Source organism: Sardina pilchardus, chromosome 13 (genome assembly GCF_963854185.1).
Source record: "Sardina pilchardus chromosome 13, fSarPil1.1, whole genome shotgun sequence".
Taxonomy (NCBI): domain Eukaryota; kingdom Metazoa; phylum Chordata; class Actinopteri; order Clupeiformes; family Clupeidae; genus Sardina; species Sardina pilchardus.
The window spans coordinates 8683060-8703059 of NC_085006.1; the positions used below are offsets into that span (position 1 = coordinate 8683060).

Sequence of the window (20000 nt, forward strand, 5' to 3'; positions counted from 1 at the left end):
CGTGGCGCTGTTCCCGAAGGCCTCCAGGATGGTGTAGACTGCCTGCCATTTCTCCGCTGGAGAGACACACAGAGGGGTTTTGGAACAGGGGTTTTGGAACACCGGGTTCGGAATTCTCTCAGCGTGTGGTTGACAAAGCAGGTAAAATATGCAGATTTGAAACCAAACATCTGGATAAACAGTTTAGCAGCGCACGCAAGAAGCATAATTCTATCCACATTCCACAACACAGTTTTTGCAGAGAGATGACAAAAAAGGATGGACACTGTGTCCGTTCAATTGGTCAGACCTCTGGTAGTCTACAAAGACACTTCATCTTATCAAACCACTGATCTCCTGACAGTAGTGCATAGTGATGGTGGTGTGCTTTCAATAAAACACGAGGCCCTTAACGGACCCTCTCCTCCAGACACTGGCAGGCCACTAAAACTGTCCTTCACAGGGGACAAGGGCCAAGACAAGAGCTAGTGAATGTCCCTTGATTGGCTGTTCATATGTCAAAGCGCTTGTCTATCCGCTGCTGCCAAACGCCGTGGTCGCAGGCCAGTGGACAGGAGATGCCTGATGGCTGGTGGCGGGCATTCGCCGGACAGATGAACATGTCGTCCAGATAGGATCTTGGCATCTTTAATGGTACAGTTGATCAGGCCCATAGCTGTCGTTAGCCCATTACGGCTAAGAGGCTGCTGAGCAGGCTTTGATAAGCTGGGGCTAATTAGCGCGCCGCTCCCGTGCGCGTCGTTAGCTATGCTGCTCATCCATCACGCGCCCTCCCTCTTTTCCCCCTAGCTTGTGGGCAGCCAATAGCCATTGATCCGGCCAAGCCAGCCCGCGTCGAGGCCGACTGCCAGTGAGGACGCTGAACGGAGACCTAGCTCCGCAGTGGTGGGCCACACACTCATACACACACACACACACACACACACACACACACACATTCATATACACACAGGCAGCCAAGACACACAAACTTTTACATACACACACATCCATTCCAAAGAGAAAATCTCTTTCTCGGTCTCTCTCTCTCTCTCTCACACACACACACACACACACACACACACACACACACACACACACACACACACAAATAATCACACAACACATAAACATACCATCACAGCCCCCTCCCCCTCCAAACACACACACACACACACACACACACACACACTCCTGGCATCAGCACTGCCTGTGTGAATGGATTTATGGTGGGTGGCTGGCAAACAAAAGGGTGACCGACTGGTCCAACCGTTTGGAGCTCTCCTGGTGCAATGGAGCGGCTCTGACTGGCCTGGGAGAGGAGAGAGCGCCTCTACTTCCCCTCACGTTGGCAGCAACCCCCCCCTCCCCCCCCCCTGCCAAAGCCACTGCTCTTCATTTACAGTCCAAGGAGGTGTCCGCGCGCACCCTCAACGCCTTAATGAAGGAGACACAATCAGACCACAGAGCCCACTTAACACGCTCAAAACGCCAATTTGGGATGCACGGAATGTTAACCGCCACAAAACAAATGAACGCGGCTCCCACAATGAGAAACTCATCTCCGCACTTCTGACACAGAGCCCTCCAGAGCTCAAAGGGGCTTTGCACATCAGAGCGGCGCGAGAGAAAGAGACGCTCGCCGCTTCAAAGAGACGGGGAGCAGCGCGCTCTTATTATCTCCTAAATGCTTCCAGATAGCCGATCCTTAACGAACGCCACTTAGGAGGGTGAGTTTAATCCGCGTAAGCCTCGGCTCCTGCGCGAGCGGTCGCGGACGCAGAGATGAGCGTGTAGCGAGGGCGGCGGAGGTGGCCGCGGAGATGGTGGTGATGGTGGAACGCTCGAAAACCCCGCGCCCTGCCGACCGCGCCAAAACCCCCTCGAGATCCCCTGCTGGGCGCTGAGGCTTAACCCAGGCCCACGCGGTAATCAGATCAGCTGTGGGGGAGTAGAGCAGGGAGCAGGGAGAGGACAGTAGAGGAGCCACCACTGTACTGTAGTCGTTCAGCCGCAAACTGACATTCAAGCGGCTTCCCCTCGCAGACAGACCTCTCTCGATTTCCTGCTTTGATCAAAAAGGAAATACAAAATCCATCTGAAAGCAGCGGTTCCAACTCTTCAAAAAGTTGCTCAACGTCAACATGAAGAAGCCACAGACAGATGTGGTGTCTTTTCTCGCGAGGAAACATCTCACTTGTGCAGTTTATTCCTGTGACGGTATCTCATACTGTACCTCCACTTTTCTAAAATGTGAAAAGACTTAAGTACCAGGGAATACAAATGATTTGGTGTACTGTATGGCTAATTATGTCTCCCCTACCTGAGAAGATCTTGCCAGTGCTGCCAGCGATGGAGACCAGGTACTGCACCAGGTGTTGGCAGTTGGTGGTCTTGCCACTGCCACTCTTGCCCAGCAGCACGATGGACTGGTCCTGGCGCGTGGTCAGCAGGTTGCGGTAGGCCGACTGCGCCACGGCGTAGATGTGAGGGGCCGTGTCCTCCCGCCGACAACCCTTAAACATGTGCATGACCTGAGAGCGAGCGAGCGGGGCAGAGAGGAGAGATAAGGAGGAGAAGATAGAGAATGATACAGGAGAAAGAGTGAGAAACAGAAAATATTGTTTATGGAAATGTACGGTCAAAAATTCTGAGATAGCAGTTTTTATTTTTTCATACGGAGATACTCCAAGCCTCATAAATATTTTGGCAATCTCGAGTCTTCAGCGGGCTGAGTCATTGCCGCAGACTATAACATTAAGCATAAAAAGCTGGCGCTGGATTGGCAGGGACTGTCTGACTATTAAACATAATTGCATTGATTTCTGTAGGATTTGGAGCTATAAATGGGCCCTCTGTCAACAACCCCTCTGATTTGTGGGCCAGTTAGAAGGAGGCCTGGAGGGCAGCCGTTAAAGAAGAGCAGCCTGGTGTCAATAAGGTCCCCCCTCATATCTGCCATCCTTTCCGGAGCAGCATTAGCCATTAGCACCAAATCACCCCCCCATCATAATCTTAATGCGGCCTAATTGAATTATGATCGATGCCTGCCATGCAGAGTCCAGCCGAGGCTATGAATCCTAAAGAGCATTTTATGTCAATTACAATCTGCTTTATGGAAGACATTGCCAGGCCTGCAGCTGAGGGGGTGTATCTGAGTGCGGCCATTTCGGAAGGCCACAGAAATGGATGTACAGTATATCAACAGACCATCGACAGCTCTTTCTAGAAATATCATCCAAATGTGTGACTGGGAATGGACTGTAGTGCTAAAATCACACAATATGTAAATATATGTTGATATATTCAAATAAATCATGCTTTGACATTTTTGTCTGACACATCTAGCTTATTCATGCAAGTGACCTATGGCAGGAAAAGGAGTGTTTGGCGGTCCAGGTGAGCTCACCTTCTCGGAGTACATGGAGGGGGCGCTGATGGGGTTGATGACCACCATGTTGGGCCCGGCGTGGGTGTGGATGAGGTTGCCCCCGTAGCGCTGGCGCAAGGTGTGCATGACGCTGGACTCGTTCAGGTACAGCAGCGACGCCAGGTCCTCTGAGCGGTCAAACGACGGAGGGTTTGCCTGGAGGGAAAAACAACCACCATCATTAAATCCCAAAGATGCAGCCTGCTTTCACGTTACTTCAACTTTACTTTAGTTTAACCTTTATAAACCTGCCGCATACCAAATATGAAAAACTTAAGCATCTGAATTCACAACTGAACTACTTTTCCTGCACTCCAAACTATTCACATAGTCCAAACAAGGCCCACAATAAGTTCTCTGTGAACTTCAAGTGCACTTTCGAAAAAGTGTGTGTTTAAATGTAGAGTGCACACTGAGCTGTGGATGACCTGCTGTGAGCCTGGCTGATCAGCGCTCTAATCTGAGAGAGGAGCGGAGGGAGATATTGCACAAGTGCACACTGGTAATTAATATGCACGAGTCGCTGGCGCTCAAACTTGGTGCCAAGTCTTGATGCAATTAAAGCAGACGCCCTCCACGCTGGGGTCCAGCGTTGCACTTTCCTAATCAAACATCTGATTGAAAGTCAAACCGCATATCAATTAAAGAGAATCGCATTACGTCTATTTTTTTCCCCCCCTGTCTTCTGCTTCAAATCCAAGTTGAATGACTTTGCTGTGGCCCCAGAGTAGCTCTCTCCACCCAGACCCCCACGCAGCAGATGCTCCTTCATCAAGGACTATCAAACAGCAGGGCACACGCAGGTTTCAATCTCTCCTGCCAAAACGCTGGCATCCCAAAAAAGGGGGCTCGGGAGCCGCGGAGCAGGTGCGTGTCAGTGCGAGAATCACCCCAAAGCTTGGCCGGCCTCGGCTCACCTGTCATTGCGTGACCCCTCTCGTCCATCTTCCCCTATCCCATCGTTCTCCGAGTTCCCCTCCCCTCCCTCCCTACCTCACCCCCTCCCCCCTGTCCTTCCCCAGTGCCCATCGGTGCTGCTCTGCTGCGGGCCTGCTGCAACACGTACGCTGACAGGTGAGGACGACACTGCCAGCTAGGGCAGCGTGTTCTGACTTCTCCCCCACACACATACACAAGCATGTACAGAGTGTATGCACACACACACACACACACACACACACACACACACACACACACACACACACACACACACACACACATAAACAAGCATGTTACAGAGTGTATGTACACACACACAAGCACACACACACACACACACACACACACACACACATCAGCAAGTGTGTAGAGTCTATATGTACACAAATACACACCCACAGGGACATGTGTAGAGTGTGTAAGCATTTACCCACACACACAGACAGACATACACATACACAGACACACACACACATAAGCAAGTGTGTAGAGTATATACAAACACACATTGCAAGAAAATGGGTAGTGTGTAAGCATTTTCTCACCAACCCACCCACCCACACACACCCACACCCACCATGCGCCTGGGGAGGACACAGCCTTCAGTACACAAGCAGCATCAACAGCCGGCAGGGATGGCTGGACCTTCATTTGCACTCATACTGCAGACTCAGCATCTCGTCACGTCTCTCTCTCTCTCTCTCTCTCCCCATCTCTCTCTCTCTCTCTCCCCATCTCTCTCTCTCTCTCTCTCTCTCTCTCTCTCTCTCTCTGCCTCACCTTCTCCACGTCATCCTCGTCCACGTCCAGCACCGTCCCGTCATGCTCCAGTTTGATCTTCACTTTGCCCTCCGGCAGGCTGCCAGCCTCGGTCTTCAGCAGCGTAGCTAAACCCAAACAAGAGACGGACAGAAAAGTCAAACTGTCAAAACATGAAACTCCACTGAACTGGGCCTTTTTCAAGCTTTGTGGAATGGCATCAGCACAGGAATGTCTGTCAAATTTTTCATGAGTGGGTTTTTATTATTTATGTGACGGTTTATCATTACTTTTTAATTGACAGGACATAATAAATGAGGCATAAATGTGAAGAGCGTGGACTCACCCAGGGAGAAGCCGTCCTTGTGGACCAGCCACACTTTCTCGGAGCCGTACCATGCCTGCTCCGCGGCGATCTGCTCTTCGGTCTTCACCTGCGGACGAAGACGGGACAACGGTCAAGACACGTTCACACACTGGAGGGGGGGGGGTTGGGGGGCGCTACCATCTGCGCCCCCCCTCTGCTACAGCGTGGCGACGTGGCCACCATGCCAACCACACAAGAGCCTCATGCTTTGTGTGAAGCACTTCCATGCTTTTCTCCCCCCATCTACGGCTCCTCGGGGCTATTTGTGAAGTGAGATGATGGCCCGTGCCGGTGCCAAGGTGTGTGAAGTATTCTTGGGCACGCGGCGGTGGACAGCCTCGAGGACGGGGGTGGTGGTGGTGGTGGTGGGTGGAGGAGGAGGGTGAAGGGTTGACTACGGTGAAGTGAGCGCTCAGAAGGCAGGGTAAGGTGGATGGTTCTCTGAGCGCATCCGAGCATAACCGGGAGGTGAGAAATGAAGAGAGAAAAGGAGATTGGTTTTCTACACTTGTCTCACTACGGTCCCCACACACTGCACTCTCCCCCCCCCCCCCATTGAGACGCCTGGCTTGGAGCCTAGAAGGGCTGGAAGTCACAGAGGAAAGGCACGGGGGGAAGAACGGACTCTTACTCTGGCACTTGCTGTTGCGTTTTTTTTTTTTGGCCGGGTCTTCCAGAGACAGCGCAGTGCCACGGACTCCACACCTCCAGGAGGCCCCAGGGGATACGCCCCAGAGGGGGCCAGCCAAGGGTGGGGAGAGTGCAGGACGAGATGGGACCCAAGGGGTGAGGAGTCATGCGGATGACAGCATGTGGCAGACAGACAACTGTTTTTGTGCTAAACTAAAAGGGTGTGTGTGCCAGTGCTGTCTCGTCTGAAAGGGGGAAATCGTACAACTACGGACGCAGGCAGGGGGGGTGTTTTTATGGGCAGTGTGATGTGATGTGGGACAAATGGGTTTCAGTTTCACACTGAAAAGGGCACAAACACACAAACACACGGGTTGAGTTACGGCAAGAACACTCCAAACAAACACACACACACACACACACACACACACACACACACACACACACACACACACACACACACACACACACACACACACACACACACACACACACACACACACACACACACACACACACACACACACACACACACACACACACACACACACACACGCGCGGATGAGTAAACGGTGTAGAAATGATTCCACACAACATGAACAAAACACTGCAGAACATTGCAGGCCATCTTATGCCTAAGTGCTGAATCTGAACACCTTTCAGGTAGTCCTTCACATGAGAGGTGCAACAAATTCTCCACTATTTCTGCTCTCATAAGAGACTGAGCCAAATGACTAAAACGTGTGATAACTGGCACAGGTCTGTTCAAGCACACCTGGCCAGCATTTGTTTTTTTTTCATTCCAACATTCTGTGCTTCCAATCTGCTGCATCCATCACCAGGACATTAAGCAGTCGCCTGGGTCCAATTACCAGAATGGCTGGAATGAAATAAATTATGCTAAGGGCAGGCTTGAAGATCACGTCTGAAGGCTTGGTCTAAATGAACAGCGTTGTGAATTCTAAAGCTGCCCTGTGCGCTTGCAAGCTTTCTTAGTCATCACAGTTTCACAACTGACACTTAGTGGTAGGGGTGTGCATGGGTCAAGTGTCGAGCGCTACACAGAAACTGTGAAAACACACACCCACACACACACACGCACATACAGGGCAAGAGTGAGTGACATGACATGGCTCTTCTAATAGGAGAGGGGTGATGTGCAACACACACAGGAACAGGCACACACAGCACGCCACAGACACAGACACAGCACAGCACAGCAGCGCACAGCACACGCCAGACCTTAGGTTGAGCGGCGGCAGCATGGGCTGCCTGTAGGATGGCCACAGGGTCCTCCTCCACCTGAGCCTGGGAGGGCAGGCGAGGGGTGGGAAGCAACAACACAATTAGAGATACGCACAGAGACAGAGAGAGACAGAGAAAGAGATTGGTCTTTTAGATCCACACCCACACACACTGCACAACTATGGAGTAGGGCTGTGCGATCTATCAAACTAATCGATTAAATGTCAATTATGACGTCCAATGGTTATGAAAACAATATAATAAAAAATAAACCAATTATCGCTGCATTCTGTTTTGCAACAATGCTTTCATTTTGTAATGAGCAATAAATTCAGTGCGCCCTTTGCTTTAACTGCTGCTTTTTTTTGCATGCATTTTTTATGTTTTTCAGCTGAATTAAAATATACATTTAATCAACTATTATGTTTCTTTTAATTTAATAGAAAATCAATCTTTCCAAAATCATTGAGTAATTGTGTTAAATAATCCTGGTGTCAATACTGACCAACATAATCCTGATTAATTTGTACCATAATCGCGCAGCCCTACTATGGGGAACGCAGACGTGCTACGCTGCATGAACCGAGGCAGAAAAGCGAGACAGCGACAGAACAGAGTAAGGCACTGGGATGAAACCTGCATGGAAGGAAAAGAGCATGTGACACAGGAAAGAGATCCTTTTGGTTCAGCATTCCATTCGGCATTCCGGGCACGGGGGATCTGCAAACGTCTATTAAGGCATCAGTAATATTCATAGCTGGCACACGAGACATACCTCATTTCACTTCAACATATAAGGGCAGGTGATATAGACATCACAACAAACGTTTGGCAATAGGCCCTGGTGGCATGAAAGTCTAAAAAAAAAAATCCAGTGTTGGGAAAGTCGGGAAAGTGGGTTAAACTTCACTGGGAAAGTTGAGACACCGCGATGAGTAAGAAGTGTGGTAATTGTCTATGTCGGTGATATGAGGTAGGCATAATGATATGGAACAGTCATAAATGGAGCCTGAAAAAGCCTGTGAGGCACAAACACCTGACGCTCGTAAATCACAGTCCTGTTCGCCAGCAGCCTCCATACTCCGCACGGGACACCAGACACGCCGGTGTAGTCACCGCACAGCACAGACAACAAGCCATGCCCGCCAGAGAAGGGGACCACGGGCCCACACAATACCAACCAACACATGCGGGGAGGATAAACCAAACATGTGGCGAACCATGCACCAGGTTGTTTAAGGTTAGGGGAGAGGAAGGCGTCCAAACAAAAATGGGACATTCCAGTACAAGATTGGTTCTCAGTCACGTTTGCCTTTGAAAATCTGGTACTGAAGGCCACAGCCCCATCACAGCAAATGAGATTGGAGGGGTGGGGGGGGGGGGCAATATGAGACACCAACACAGACGTTGCAGGGTGAGGAGGGGGGTAGAGAGACAGGAGAGGTAGTTAATAGTAGGGTCTGACGCTTACGCTCCAGCAGGCTACTCGAGCGCACACTCCGGCCAAGCCGAGGGGAGAGGAGGAAGAGAGGGGGTGGGCAGGCTGCGCGGGGGCTTCCCCAGATGGACACGGTACCTGTGTGGGGGCCGGAGCAGGGGCCACCGGCTCCAGCTAGAGTATGGCAAATAACAGCCATAGCAGCAGCCAAGAAGCAGCAGGCAAGAGAGAAAGAAAGAGGAGAGAGAGAGAGACAGAGATGAGAAACATGGACAGGTGAGACATAGCAATAACAACAAAAAAAGAGAAGGCAGAACTCAAGAGAGATGGCATAGATGACAATGAGCAGATGGTGATACAGTGGTCATTAGTGGGCATGCCTCTGAAGTGCAGGAGGTGGTACCTGTCAGGGTGCTACACTGACAACGGAACACGAGAGAGAAAGATAGAAGGAAGGAAAGAAGTGAAGGAAAGAAGAACTTGAAGAGTGAAGAGTGACAGAAAGAAAGGAAGTGAGGAAACAGAGAAAAGATATGAGAGAGACAAACAAGTCGAAAGGACAAAGTGTGATATGGCAAAGTTGAGTGACACATGGAAATTGTGAGGGAGTACGTTCATCTGGGACAAACACAGAGAGAGCAGTTGGATGTTGTGATACAGAATGCGGTGTTGTCCTAAAATCATCCCAAAAGTCAATGTCACAGTGTGATTAGCACATGGTCAGGGTTAGCGTCGTGACTACTCCACGTGGTCATTCCAGTTATGATGCAATCGAACTGAATTACAGTCTATTTGGGTTAAAACAACAGCTGCTCTGACAGGCGTGGAGCACCCTAATCATGTTTACTGTTCATTCAGCTGCACAGGGTGAAGAATGTGTGGCATGAAGAAAGAATGTGTTTGTGCATGAGGGTGTGTGTGTGTGTGTGTGTGTGTGTGTGTGTGTGTGTGTGTGTGTGCTTGCGTGAATGTTTGTGTGTGTCTGTGTGTGCTTGCGTGCATGTTTGTGTGTGTGTGTGTGTGTGACATCTCCCATGCAGTTTAGGTGTCTGCCTAATAGGTTGTGGGTAAAGGGGAACCAGAAGGTTAAGGTCGTTAAAGTTCTGTACAGGACTGCACAGCAGAACAGAGAGAGAGAGAGAGAGCAAACAGGGACAAGAGAGAGGGGATGGAGGGCCACAAAACGGCTGGAAATTACAGGTGCATTGAAGATCCTTTCGAGGCGTCTCTGAGCTTCTTCAGTGGGACTCAGCGGCGCCACCTACAGGTCAAATTACCAAAAGGGAAAGCTGTAAAGTGATCTGTGGCCAAACACCAGACAAGTTAGCTAAAAGTGTTAATCTGCTGCTTCTGTTTCCTACGCATAGCAGAGTAAAGCAGCATCTGTTATATTACCGACAGGATTCTACAGTAGGTGATTTAACTGAACATACCTGCAGTGATACATGTTTGCACATTGGTCTGCCAAATGCAAAGCGGCACTGTGACTACAGCGGGCACAAACTCACACACATGCAAAGACACACACCTTCGGACTCGCAGTGACAGACGGAGACGAAGAAACTTTAGAAAGGGTGGCAAGTGCGGGCTTCCCAGCCAGGGCTGAGGACAACGTTGGTGTTTTCTTCACCTTCAAACACCACGCAAAAAAAAACATACAAGACACAAACGACCACACATACATAGTGCAGTATATTCACAATCACAAAGTGGGACAGAAGTTAAAATCTTCTGTCATGAGCACTCAGAAAGCAAATCCCAGAGAGGCTTAGTAGACCACACTACCATGCAATGCTACAACACGGGGCATTTTTAATGACGAAAAACACAAGGCAAACTCCAGCGCAAAAAATAAAGTCCAATGGCACTCGCTTGTGTGGCTACTGTGGTCAGCTTTTGATACACTTCAGTGAAAGCCACAATGTGGCACCCAAGAGGAATGCCAACAGGGGAGAAAAGTGGTGCAAACAGAAACTGCATCAAGCTGTATCTGCCATTCATTAAGTTGTGTACCGCTCTCAACCCAAGCCAGGCAATTTTACACAACTCTTACTCGGGAGACGAGGTGGGCATCAGTAATTGGCCCCATGAGTCGCTAAGGAAACCACATCCCCTTTTGCTCCCTCTTCTCTCCAGATACCCAACACACACACACAAACACACAAAAACACACACACACACACACCCCATCCCCGACCTCGCTGCGGATCCCTTACAACATCAACAACCACCAACCACATCTCGAATGGCTGTCCCGAGTCTGCGTGTTTAAAGGGACGCCAAGCTCATTTAGACTGGCCATGCTGTCTCAAAGGGAACCCCCAGGAGGACTCAAGGAAAGACTGGAGGGGACGTGTGTGTGACCAGGCAATCCCAGCAGGAGCTCAGGGATGGGCTCAGAGCGGCACACAAAACAAAGCTAAGAGCCATGTGCTAAAGCACACTTTAAAGAGAGCTGAGCGACCACATGGAGTTTTCCCCAACAATTATCGCATTCCGGAGCAGAAAACCGGTCACTGCAGTACCGTGAGTTCTAAAGAAGATGTGATTAGAGCTCTGCCGTCTTACAAACAAACAAAAAAACACAGCACACACGTTTTTGGGAGGTGAGTGATGTTAGCACTACTACTGATCACACACACATACACACCGAGACACCACACAGGTTAATGCTGGTGACTCCACAGGGGAGTTTTCCAAAACCATGCTTTATTGATTTATGTCCAGGTTTCACGCAGAGTGAGAGTTTTATCAGCCCATGCGTGTGAGGTGCAAGCTGTACCTCTGGTTTCTTCGCAGCAGGCTGTCTGGAGACAGGGACAAATCCAGGCGGCGGAGACATGGGGCTTGCTCTGGGCGCTGGAACGAAACCAGCAGGAGGGGAGAGAGGGGGCAGTTTGAGCGCTGGAACAAACCCGGCTGGGGGAGTGGGTCTGGAGGCGATCACAGACCCGGCCGATGATGTAGTGCTGGTGCTGCTGCCGGGGGTGGCAGCGGTGGTAGTGGGTTTGGAGGCAGTTGCAGCAGCGCTGAGTTTAGGTGCAGTTGGTGCCACTGCCGGAGTAGTGGTAAGTTTCGGAGCAGAAACGGATGATGCCGGCGCTGGGGTAGCGGTAGGTTTAGATGCAGCAGCAGTTGGAGCGGTTGTGGAGACAGCAGCAGGTTTAGATGCTGAGACAGATGAAGTTGTAGGTGATTTTGCGGCGGCCATCGTAGTCTTGGATGCAGCGGACACCGTTGTTGAGTCGGTGGTGACCGTAGAGGGTTTGGCGGCTGGAATGAACCCTGCAGGTGGGGTTGGAGGTTTAGTAGCAGGCACAATCGATGGGCCTGTAGGTGCAGGTTTGGGGACAGGAGTGAATCCTGGTGGTGGGGCCAAGGAGTAAGGTCTGGGTGCAGGGATAAATCCAGGAATGGGAGAGAAGACAGACCTTGGTGGAGCAGAACTAGTCGCAGGCGGGCTGGTAGACACTGCAGTCGTCGCTGGGGTAGACTTCTCTTCCTGTTTTGCCACGTTTCCTACAGTCTTTGGCACAGCTCTCTCCTGAGCTGGCTTCACAGCCTCTTTTTCCACTACCTTCTCCTCAGTTTTCTGCTCTTTCTGCTCTTCATCTTTTTCAGGTGGCTCCTCTTTGCGTAATCGCGGGCGGGGATCCCGGAGTCGGCCGCGTCCCATCAGGCTGGCTAGGCCGGCCGAAATGTCGTCTTTCTCCTCCTGCTTAATGGTGTCATGTTTGAAAGAGAACATGGGTTTGACCGCTTTGGGTACAGACACTGGGGCTGTTAATTTGGCTGGCAAAGCAGCAGGCTTGGACAGCTCAGGGGCCGATTTGACCAGCTCAAAGGGGTTGGGTTTGTTTACTGACTGAGCAGCACCGGATGGAGTACTTGAACTGTCGTCCTCTTGCGGTAAGACTCTTCTCACCACCCGCCGCACCACCTTCACAACCTTCTTGCGGGTCAAACCCTGGTCCTCGGTAAGTTCTGGCTGGCTGGCACTGACTGGTTTGACAGTTCCATTGAGTGTGCCATTGGACTTGCTGTCCCCGTTAAGCACCGGCTCAGAACCCCTAGGTGCTCTGGCTGTCTCAGGACTCCTAAAGCGATCAGGCATCCTGGGCGGTTCAGTGCTCTTGAGTGACGTGGGCCTCATCCTATTGGGCGAGGGGCTCCTCATTCGCTGCCTATCCTGACCTGGGGCCTCCTGAGAAGGCGGGGGGCTCGTGGCACGCAGCAGCCCTCTGCCAGGCTCTAGGTTAGGAACTGACTGGGTGCGACTGCTCAGACTGCCATCGCTGTCAGACTGCTCGCAAAGAGAAGGAGCAAAACAAGGCAAACTCATCAGTGGGAGTGGGAGTAAAGAAGAGAGGGGGAAAATCATTACAGCAGCCTTTCTAAGACCTGCCCAACAACTGTGAAAATACATTACAGCAACTGCCAATCAACACATTCATCTCTGCACAGCTTTTGACACATGGTGTTCCTGAAACCGCGAGCAGGTGGCAGCAAGTACCTCTGCGACACAAGGCTCTGCACTGCCTCATTCATTTGAAACATGGCCGATAAGCCTGATTAAGCACAGAGAGAGTTTGTATGTGTCTGATTCAGTCTGTTTCATGCATTATTAAACCACAGAGCTCTGGTCGTTAGCTTGGCCTTCACTGGAGGCACATCGATAAAGGTAACATGAGGATTTAACTATCCTTACAATGTGATGACAACTTAAAGAGATAAAAGATTTCTGAGGTGCCGATAATCAATGGGTGAATTGAGCAAACTAATAGCACTTAGCCAGACACAAAGTGAAAGCATCAAACACCCTTAATACCCTTAATACCCTCACACAGGCCATGGCACAGAGCCACAGCAGACACATGCCAGCGGAGAGCCACAGAGGTGTCCAGGCCTTCAATATCACCAGCTCTTACACGGAGCTTGACCCAAATATGACCAAAAACAAACCTCTGTGAATGAAAGAGTTGGGTGATGGGGGGGGGGGGGGGGGGGGGGCACATGCCTTTACCCCCTCCATTTCCTCTCCTTGCTGAACTAGCGAAGTGTGCTGAGAGATAGCAAAGGTGCCAGTGAGAGTCGGGCTGCGCTCAACTCGCCTCAGTAAGGACCACTTCACGCTGAAGCATGACCACAAAAGTGGGGCAACCCTCGCAACCTCTCTCACACAGTGACATTTCATCTCAGCCCTCAGCTCAACCAAGAGTGTCATACAGTACCTACAGTATGCTATTACTACACTGCAACAGTCCAAAGGCTTGAAATAACACTCCATGCCTCTCTTAGGCAAGTCGTGAGAAATAGAATATGAACCCAACAGAAGTGATGACATGCTACAACTCCTCTAAATGTGTAAGCCTACTCTGATAGGTATGAGATCTCAGGGGGTGCATGCAATGAGGGGGCAGGTCAACCATACCACTACCACCAAAATCAGGACCTCCTCATTCAGACTGCTTACAGCCTGCTGGTATGAGGCCCTTTTCCCTTACTCACTACTCAGTCACCCATCAGGAATGCAGTAAGCCATCATGCTAAAGTAACACACACCTTTCCCTGCCCTATAACCACTGGCTCGTTACAGCTAACACCCACCTTTAAACAGTACTTAAGTGACACTCTCTCCCCTCTCCACCTGGTCTCATCAGAGTACCTCATTGTAAATCCCACGGCGGATTGAAAAGATTAACATTCCTGTGCTCTCAGCTGAGCTGGAGGAGAAGAGTAATTGGGCATCTCCTGTCTGGGACAATGCCAGGTACTCGGACGGGCACTGCGCTGTCCGCTTTACAATGAGGGCTTAAAGGACTGGCTTGACAGTTTGCCCTTGAGTTGCCCGCTGCTAAAGGGTTCAGCTATGGCCACGCTGTGACACACTTCCCACTGGTAGACCGTTTATGTGTCTGCCTTTATGGCTTAGGCACAGACAGCTGGGCAGTGGGGTGTGCATATCAAACATACAGATACAGTATGTAGCACATCACACAGTACAGCAAATATCATTACCTCAGAAAAGATTACAACACAAGGCTAAAGAAGCTGAAGCTAGCCTTTGGAATTCACCTAGTCACAATCTATGGCATGGCTAAGTCTATAGAAACATAAACAAGTTCTTCCATTGTTATGTCTAAATTTGAAGGTTGACAAACACCAAAGGTTGACAAACACCATCTATAGCATTTCTAACTGTACTCGATGCAGGTTCCAAAACTCAAGTTACCAGGCAGACTAGGTCTACAATACAACAATGCTCCAATTTTATTTGTTCAGCACCCATCCCAAAGAGGTCCAACACAGACACTTACGCTGTCTTTTGAGGCCTTGGGCTTGACCTCCTCTTTGACCTATTGATGTGAAAAGGGGAAAAGTCACATTTCTGCTCCATAAACAAACAACAGTGGTGCTGCACACGGCACACCAAATCCATGCATGTTTCATGCTGTGAGAGGCCAACTCATTTCCATTGTACAGTATGTTAATACATTGTATGCAACAAAAACAACCAACTCTGATATGAGTATCTGAACTATGGACAGTAACCAGCTCAGCAACAAACCGTATCATGGGAATATCCCCTTTAAACACGGTCCTTATATAGCTACTGTACTATAATTATCATTTCCCATTGGTCATATTTTGAGTGATGGGATCATTTGGCTGAGTGGTCAAGCAGTGAGAGTCTGTCGACGTGAAGAAGTTAGTATCTCCTCACAATGTTCAAAGTACGGCGTCTTAAACTACTCCCTCTTTCCACCACACACACACACACACACACACACTGTCCATTGTACCATGCATTAGCGATCAAAACCAAGATTGTGAGTGCAAAGAAAGTGCAATTGACTGGTGGTGCACTGCAGACCCTCTCTCAGAGCTATAATGTTAGCACCATGCATGCAAAACACTCGAGTTATCCACCCTCACACAGTGTGACAAAGTGCGAGAAATTGACCAGCACTTTCCTTCTGCTCCCAGAATGAAAAGCGAGACGAGAACGCCATGTTGGTCGGTCGCCGGTCATGGGCCGCGCTGGGTGGACGAGGGTGGCACTAGGCCAGGGAAAGGGGTGGAGAGGGAAGGGTAAGATGGACAGACGACAGGCCGACAAGCCGGTGGCACGATGGCCGTCTTCAGCACTGGTCAAATCTTCAGAACAGCAAAGACCCTTTTGACACAGCAGACAGACATAGCCAGACAGTGTTGTGATACAGAGACAGGTGAAAGGAGGGGGGGGGTGTGTGTCAGGGAGCATCAGATTAACAATAAACAAATAAATATTTATTAAACTTTGAGATATGTTTTATCTATTCATACACACTGACACCGTTTGTATTATTTTCCCTCAAACCAGTCTTATACAGTATGCGTGCCTCAGATGCTATCCTACTCCTTTGTCTGAGGCCATATTGAGTTTTGAAAGTCACTGTCAAATTTGTTCTTCCTTTCGCAGTTTCCTCCTACTAGTCTTCTCCTCAGGTGTTTATTTTAAATGGAACATGGCTCAGTGTTGAACTCTGAACTGCAGTGTGCAGGCTTGTTTTCAAGGGTTGTGTGGTGGTAGCAAGTCAACATGTCATCAATCACAACAAACTGAAGACTATAAAAAGGACATACATGAGAGATGCATTTTGAGAGTGTGCCATCCCTATCATACACTTGTGTGAACACTCATGTTTCAGCAGCAGATGTGGGTCACCCTATAATTGCTTTCATCCAGTTATGGGAGATATTATTAACTCAAAAGATTAAATCAGTTACCTCACAAACAAAAAGGGTTCATATATAGAATATAAATACAGTTATGTAACCAACAGCAGACATGTCATTCTTCATAGAATTAATCTTGAAATAAACTTGAATTTCACTTAAAAAAAATTCCTCACTGGTCAAATGATCCAGAGGAAAATGTAAACCACGACCATCCAGTTCAAAACTGAAAAAAGAAACAAGGCCCTATAGTGCAATACATACGCAATGATGGTTTCGGTTACTGACACAGTGTGTTTACTGTAGACAAATACCTCACACCCCGCACACTTGTGCCACTAAATGCATGCCCAGACACCTACCTCTGCCTGTTTTGAGCCCCTCACGCAACAGCCCATGAGATGCTTGGCAGATGGCTCCTGTGGGCAGCAGTCTTTCCTCATGGGGCATGCAGCTAAATAAAGGGCCTGCTCTTATCTGTGGACACTTGGCTATGATACTGAGCGTTGGGCTTTTTTTAAGGCAGAACCACCTGGGCGCAAAGAGGGCTAGCCCACATAGAATAAACGGCAACATACATGATATGGAGAGCTATACAAACACAAACTAGAAAAGCACTCAGAGAGCGCAGACCTCCGCCTGTATTGTTCTTCCTAGGTTGTCATACATTTGAACCTAAACTATTCAGATCGCCTGGCGTGGGTATGGAGGATGATAATGCACCAATGCTAGCAATGGCTAGCAATATTATTTTGCACGCACACATACAGACGAGTGTAATAAAAGTATAATAAATAATGTGTCAAGAGGAAAGAACCTGTTGCTTTTCCAAGGGATGAAATTTAACTACTCCAACACTCTCCAACAGCATGTGGCACTGGAGAGAGGGAGGAGGAGGGGTGTCCAAAAGTTAAGGGCACAGACATCTCCACACTTTTCAGTTGGCCAGCTGTCTGGAAAGAACCCCCTGACAGCCAGAGCAGACGAGAAGAGACACCATGGGCGCTCTGGATATCAGTGGACAGTGGGGAGATTGGGGAAGAGACAAACGCTTTGTGGTGTGCTGAGTCAATATTAACTTCTCCAGCTGATCAAAACCTCAAAAAGAAACTCACTTTCACAATCTGCTTCACTGTGGCTCTTAAAACCAGATACTTGCTGCACACAAAGACAAATATAAACTGGTGTAGCCTGTAGTCGGAAGAGTCAAATCTTGCCTCAATGCATTCAAATTAATTTAACCAAAAGAACAACCAACTTCAATCTATTGCACCATTCTAAACTGTAAGAAGCCTCTGACTGCTCTGCCTTGTACCTAAGGGAGCCGGAAACATCTAGCATTTTTATCACTATCAACACATAAGTAACGGAAACTAGGATGTTTGTTCAGCCACATAGGATCAAGTGTGCCCTCTTCATGACAGTAGAGTGCATTGATAGTCTTAGGTTACGATATCTTAATCACTTTTGAGTAGTGAAATGGTAGGACATTTATGGCAACAACCTTTTCAATGGTCATGGAAAAGAAGACATTCACTGTCAATATATGACTGCTCAGACTGGCTGAGCAAACAATGCCATTCAATCTCAAATCTTAACCATTCAAGCTCTAATGTAAAGTATCTTAGGGCCACCGCTAACAGTGCTAAACAACACAGCACACCCTACTATACTACTATTTCACTTCAGACTAAATGACCAAAAGGGAGGCAACTATACACACCTAAGCCAACATTCCCTGAACAAAATAAGCAGTCAGAAACAAGTGCTAAAGCACTTTGCCCTGTCCTCCATCTCGCCCAGCACTAAAAATAGTGTCCAAGGGCCAGGCCCTCACTAAGGCAGCCCCGATAGCCTGCTAACGCTAATGCTAACACCTCCATAGCTCCCCTTGGGCAGAAGCTTTCCCAAGCACCTCATTCCCACGCTGGGGAAGGGGTGGCTGAGCTGCTTCCTTACCTCAGATTCTCCACAACAACGTGGGTCTCCTTTTGAAATGAGCTCGCCTAGCATCCACAGGAGTGTTGCATTTACCAGGAGAGCACAGAGAGCAGCAGCCAGGGCCAGAACAGAAAACGGAAAAAAGAATGGAGGCCAATAGTGGTGAGTGAGGGAGAGATCCGAGAGCGCCTGTTTGCGAGCTTCCACGTCACCCTCGCCTCCTGTCGCACACCCGCAAGGACTCACTGATAGGCCAAAGGCAGGAGAGAAGGGGGAAGAGAAGTGGGGAGGTGGGGTGTTCCTCTATTCCTGACGCTGCACAGATAGACGGGGGGGAGGGGGGGGGGGGTGGTAGGGGAGACAGCTGTCGTGATACAGGGGGTCACAGGGTCTAAAAATAAGCCCCCAGCACACTCACCGCAGCAACCACCAGCTCCTCATGCCCCCCACCCACCCCCAAGAATTCAGTACAGGAGGCCAGCCAGCTAATCAGCCAGTCAGCCAGCGTAACTGTCTCTGCTCACTCACCCACAGTTGCTACTTCTCTCCTGTGGCTCCTGAAGCAGACACCGGTCAGTCAGTGCCCGGCCACTACTCGGTGTGTGTGTGTGTGTGTGTGTGTACGTGTGTTTGAATGTGTCGCTGTGTGTGCTTAAGAGCGGGTGTGGGTGTCTGATGGACGAAGGGCTCGGGGTTAAGGAAGGTTGAAAAAACAATTCGAAAGGAAAACGCTGCAGAAGCAGCAAGAGGAAACCAGAGAAGTCAGAAATAGAGAGGGAACCACAAAGAAGAGCGCGAGAAGAAGAAGAAGAAGAAGAAGAAGAAGAAGAAGAGGAGGAGGGAGAGAGAGGTTCCATGAGAGGAGGAAGACAAGAAAAAGAGAGAACAAAATAAAGTCTTACATGTGCCGTCCTGCGAGGGTCTGCCGGGCCGTAAGTTTGGTCCAGATGTGCAAACATGTGTGGGTCTGATTCAGTGGGTTCAGATTTGGTAGGTGGCTAGCGGCGTATGCTAACGTGTTTTGACGTTGCTGCTGCTGTTGAGCTGTCTCTCTTCCGCCCAGGTCTGTGTCGTTAGGAGTGGCAGACAGAGAGGAGAAAAACAGAAGCGGGGTGCGATGGGGTTGAGGAAATGACGCTAGGTTTGGCACTTCCCTGAGAGTGTGTGTGTGTGTGTGTGTATGTGTGTGCATGTGTGTGTGTGTGTGTGTGTGTGTGTATGTGAATGACTATGTATGATTTTTCCATGCAGGCAGCATTCCACACAGACTAAAAGCTGGTAATTCTCACTCTTGCCATTTTCCAATTTCATCCACAACAGCACTTTCCAGTGCTCTCAAAAGTACAGAATGTCAAAAAAAAAAAAAGCGGGGGAGCACTGAGACCATTCAGAGAAGGTCCAAAAAAGACCACATAGCATTTAAACCTCAGAGAATTGGCATGCATGAGGACAAAGTGGCCATTGAAAGAGTCATCTGTGGACTGAGTGCTTCCTTCTGTGCTGCCCTCTTACATGGAGGGGAAAAAAATCAAGTGTTTGCTAAAATGCTGATG

General features: G+C 49.3%; 1 protein-coding gene across 7 annotated transcripts in view; it reads right to left on the reverse strand.

Annotated features, from left to right (window-relative positions):
- The window catches only part of myo18ab (myosin XVIIIA b), a 121025-nt gene that overhangs the window by 68032 nt on the left and 32993 nt on the right, over positions 1–20000 (reverse strand). For 5 of the 7 annotated variants that reach the window (XM_062553165.1, XM_062553164.1, XM_062553163.1 and 2 more), the window contains exons 3-7: positions 5454–5541; positions 5129–5235; positions 3389–3565; positions 2303–2513; positions 1–56 (exon numbers count right to left, since the gene is read on the reverse strand). The exon at positions 1–56 is cut by the window's left edge and continues 87 nt beyond it. In XM_062553165.1, coding sequence (XP_062409149.1) covers positions 1–56; positions 2303–2513; positions 3389–3565; positions 5129–5235; positions 5454–5541 — 639 coding nt within the window. Of the gene's footprint in view, positions 57–2302; positions 2514–3388; positions 3566–5128; positions 5236–5453; positions 5542–7346; positions 7413–10315; positions 10398–19349; positions 19491–20000 lie in introns of those variants that run through there. The other 2 variants (XM_062553166.1, XM_062553162.1) reach the window with 2 other exon arrangements.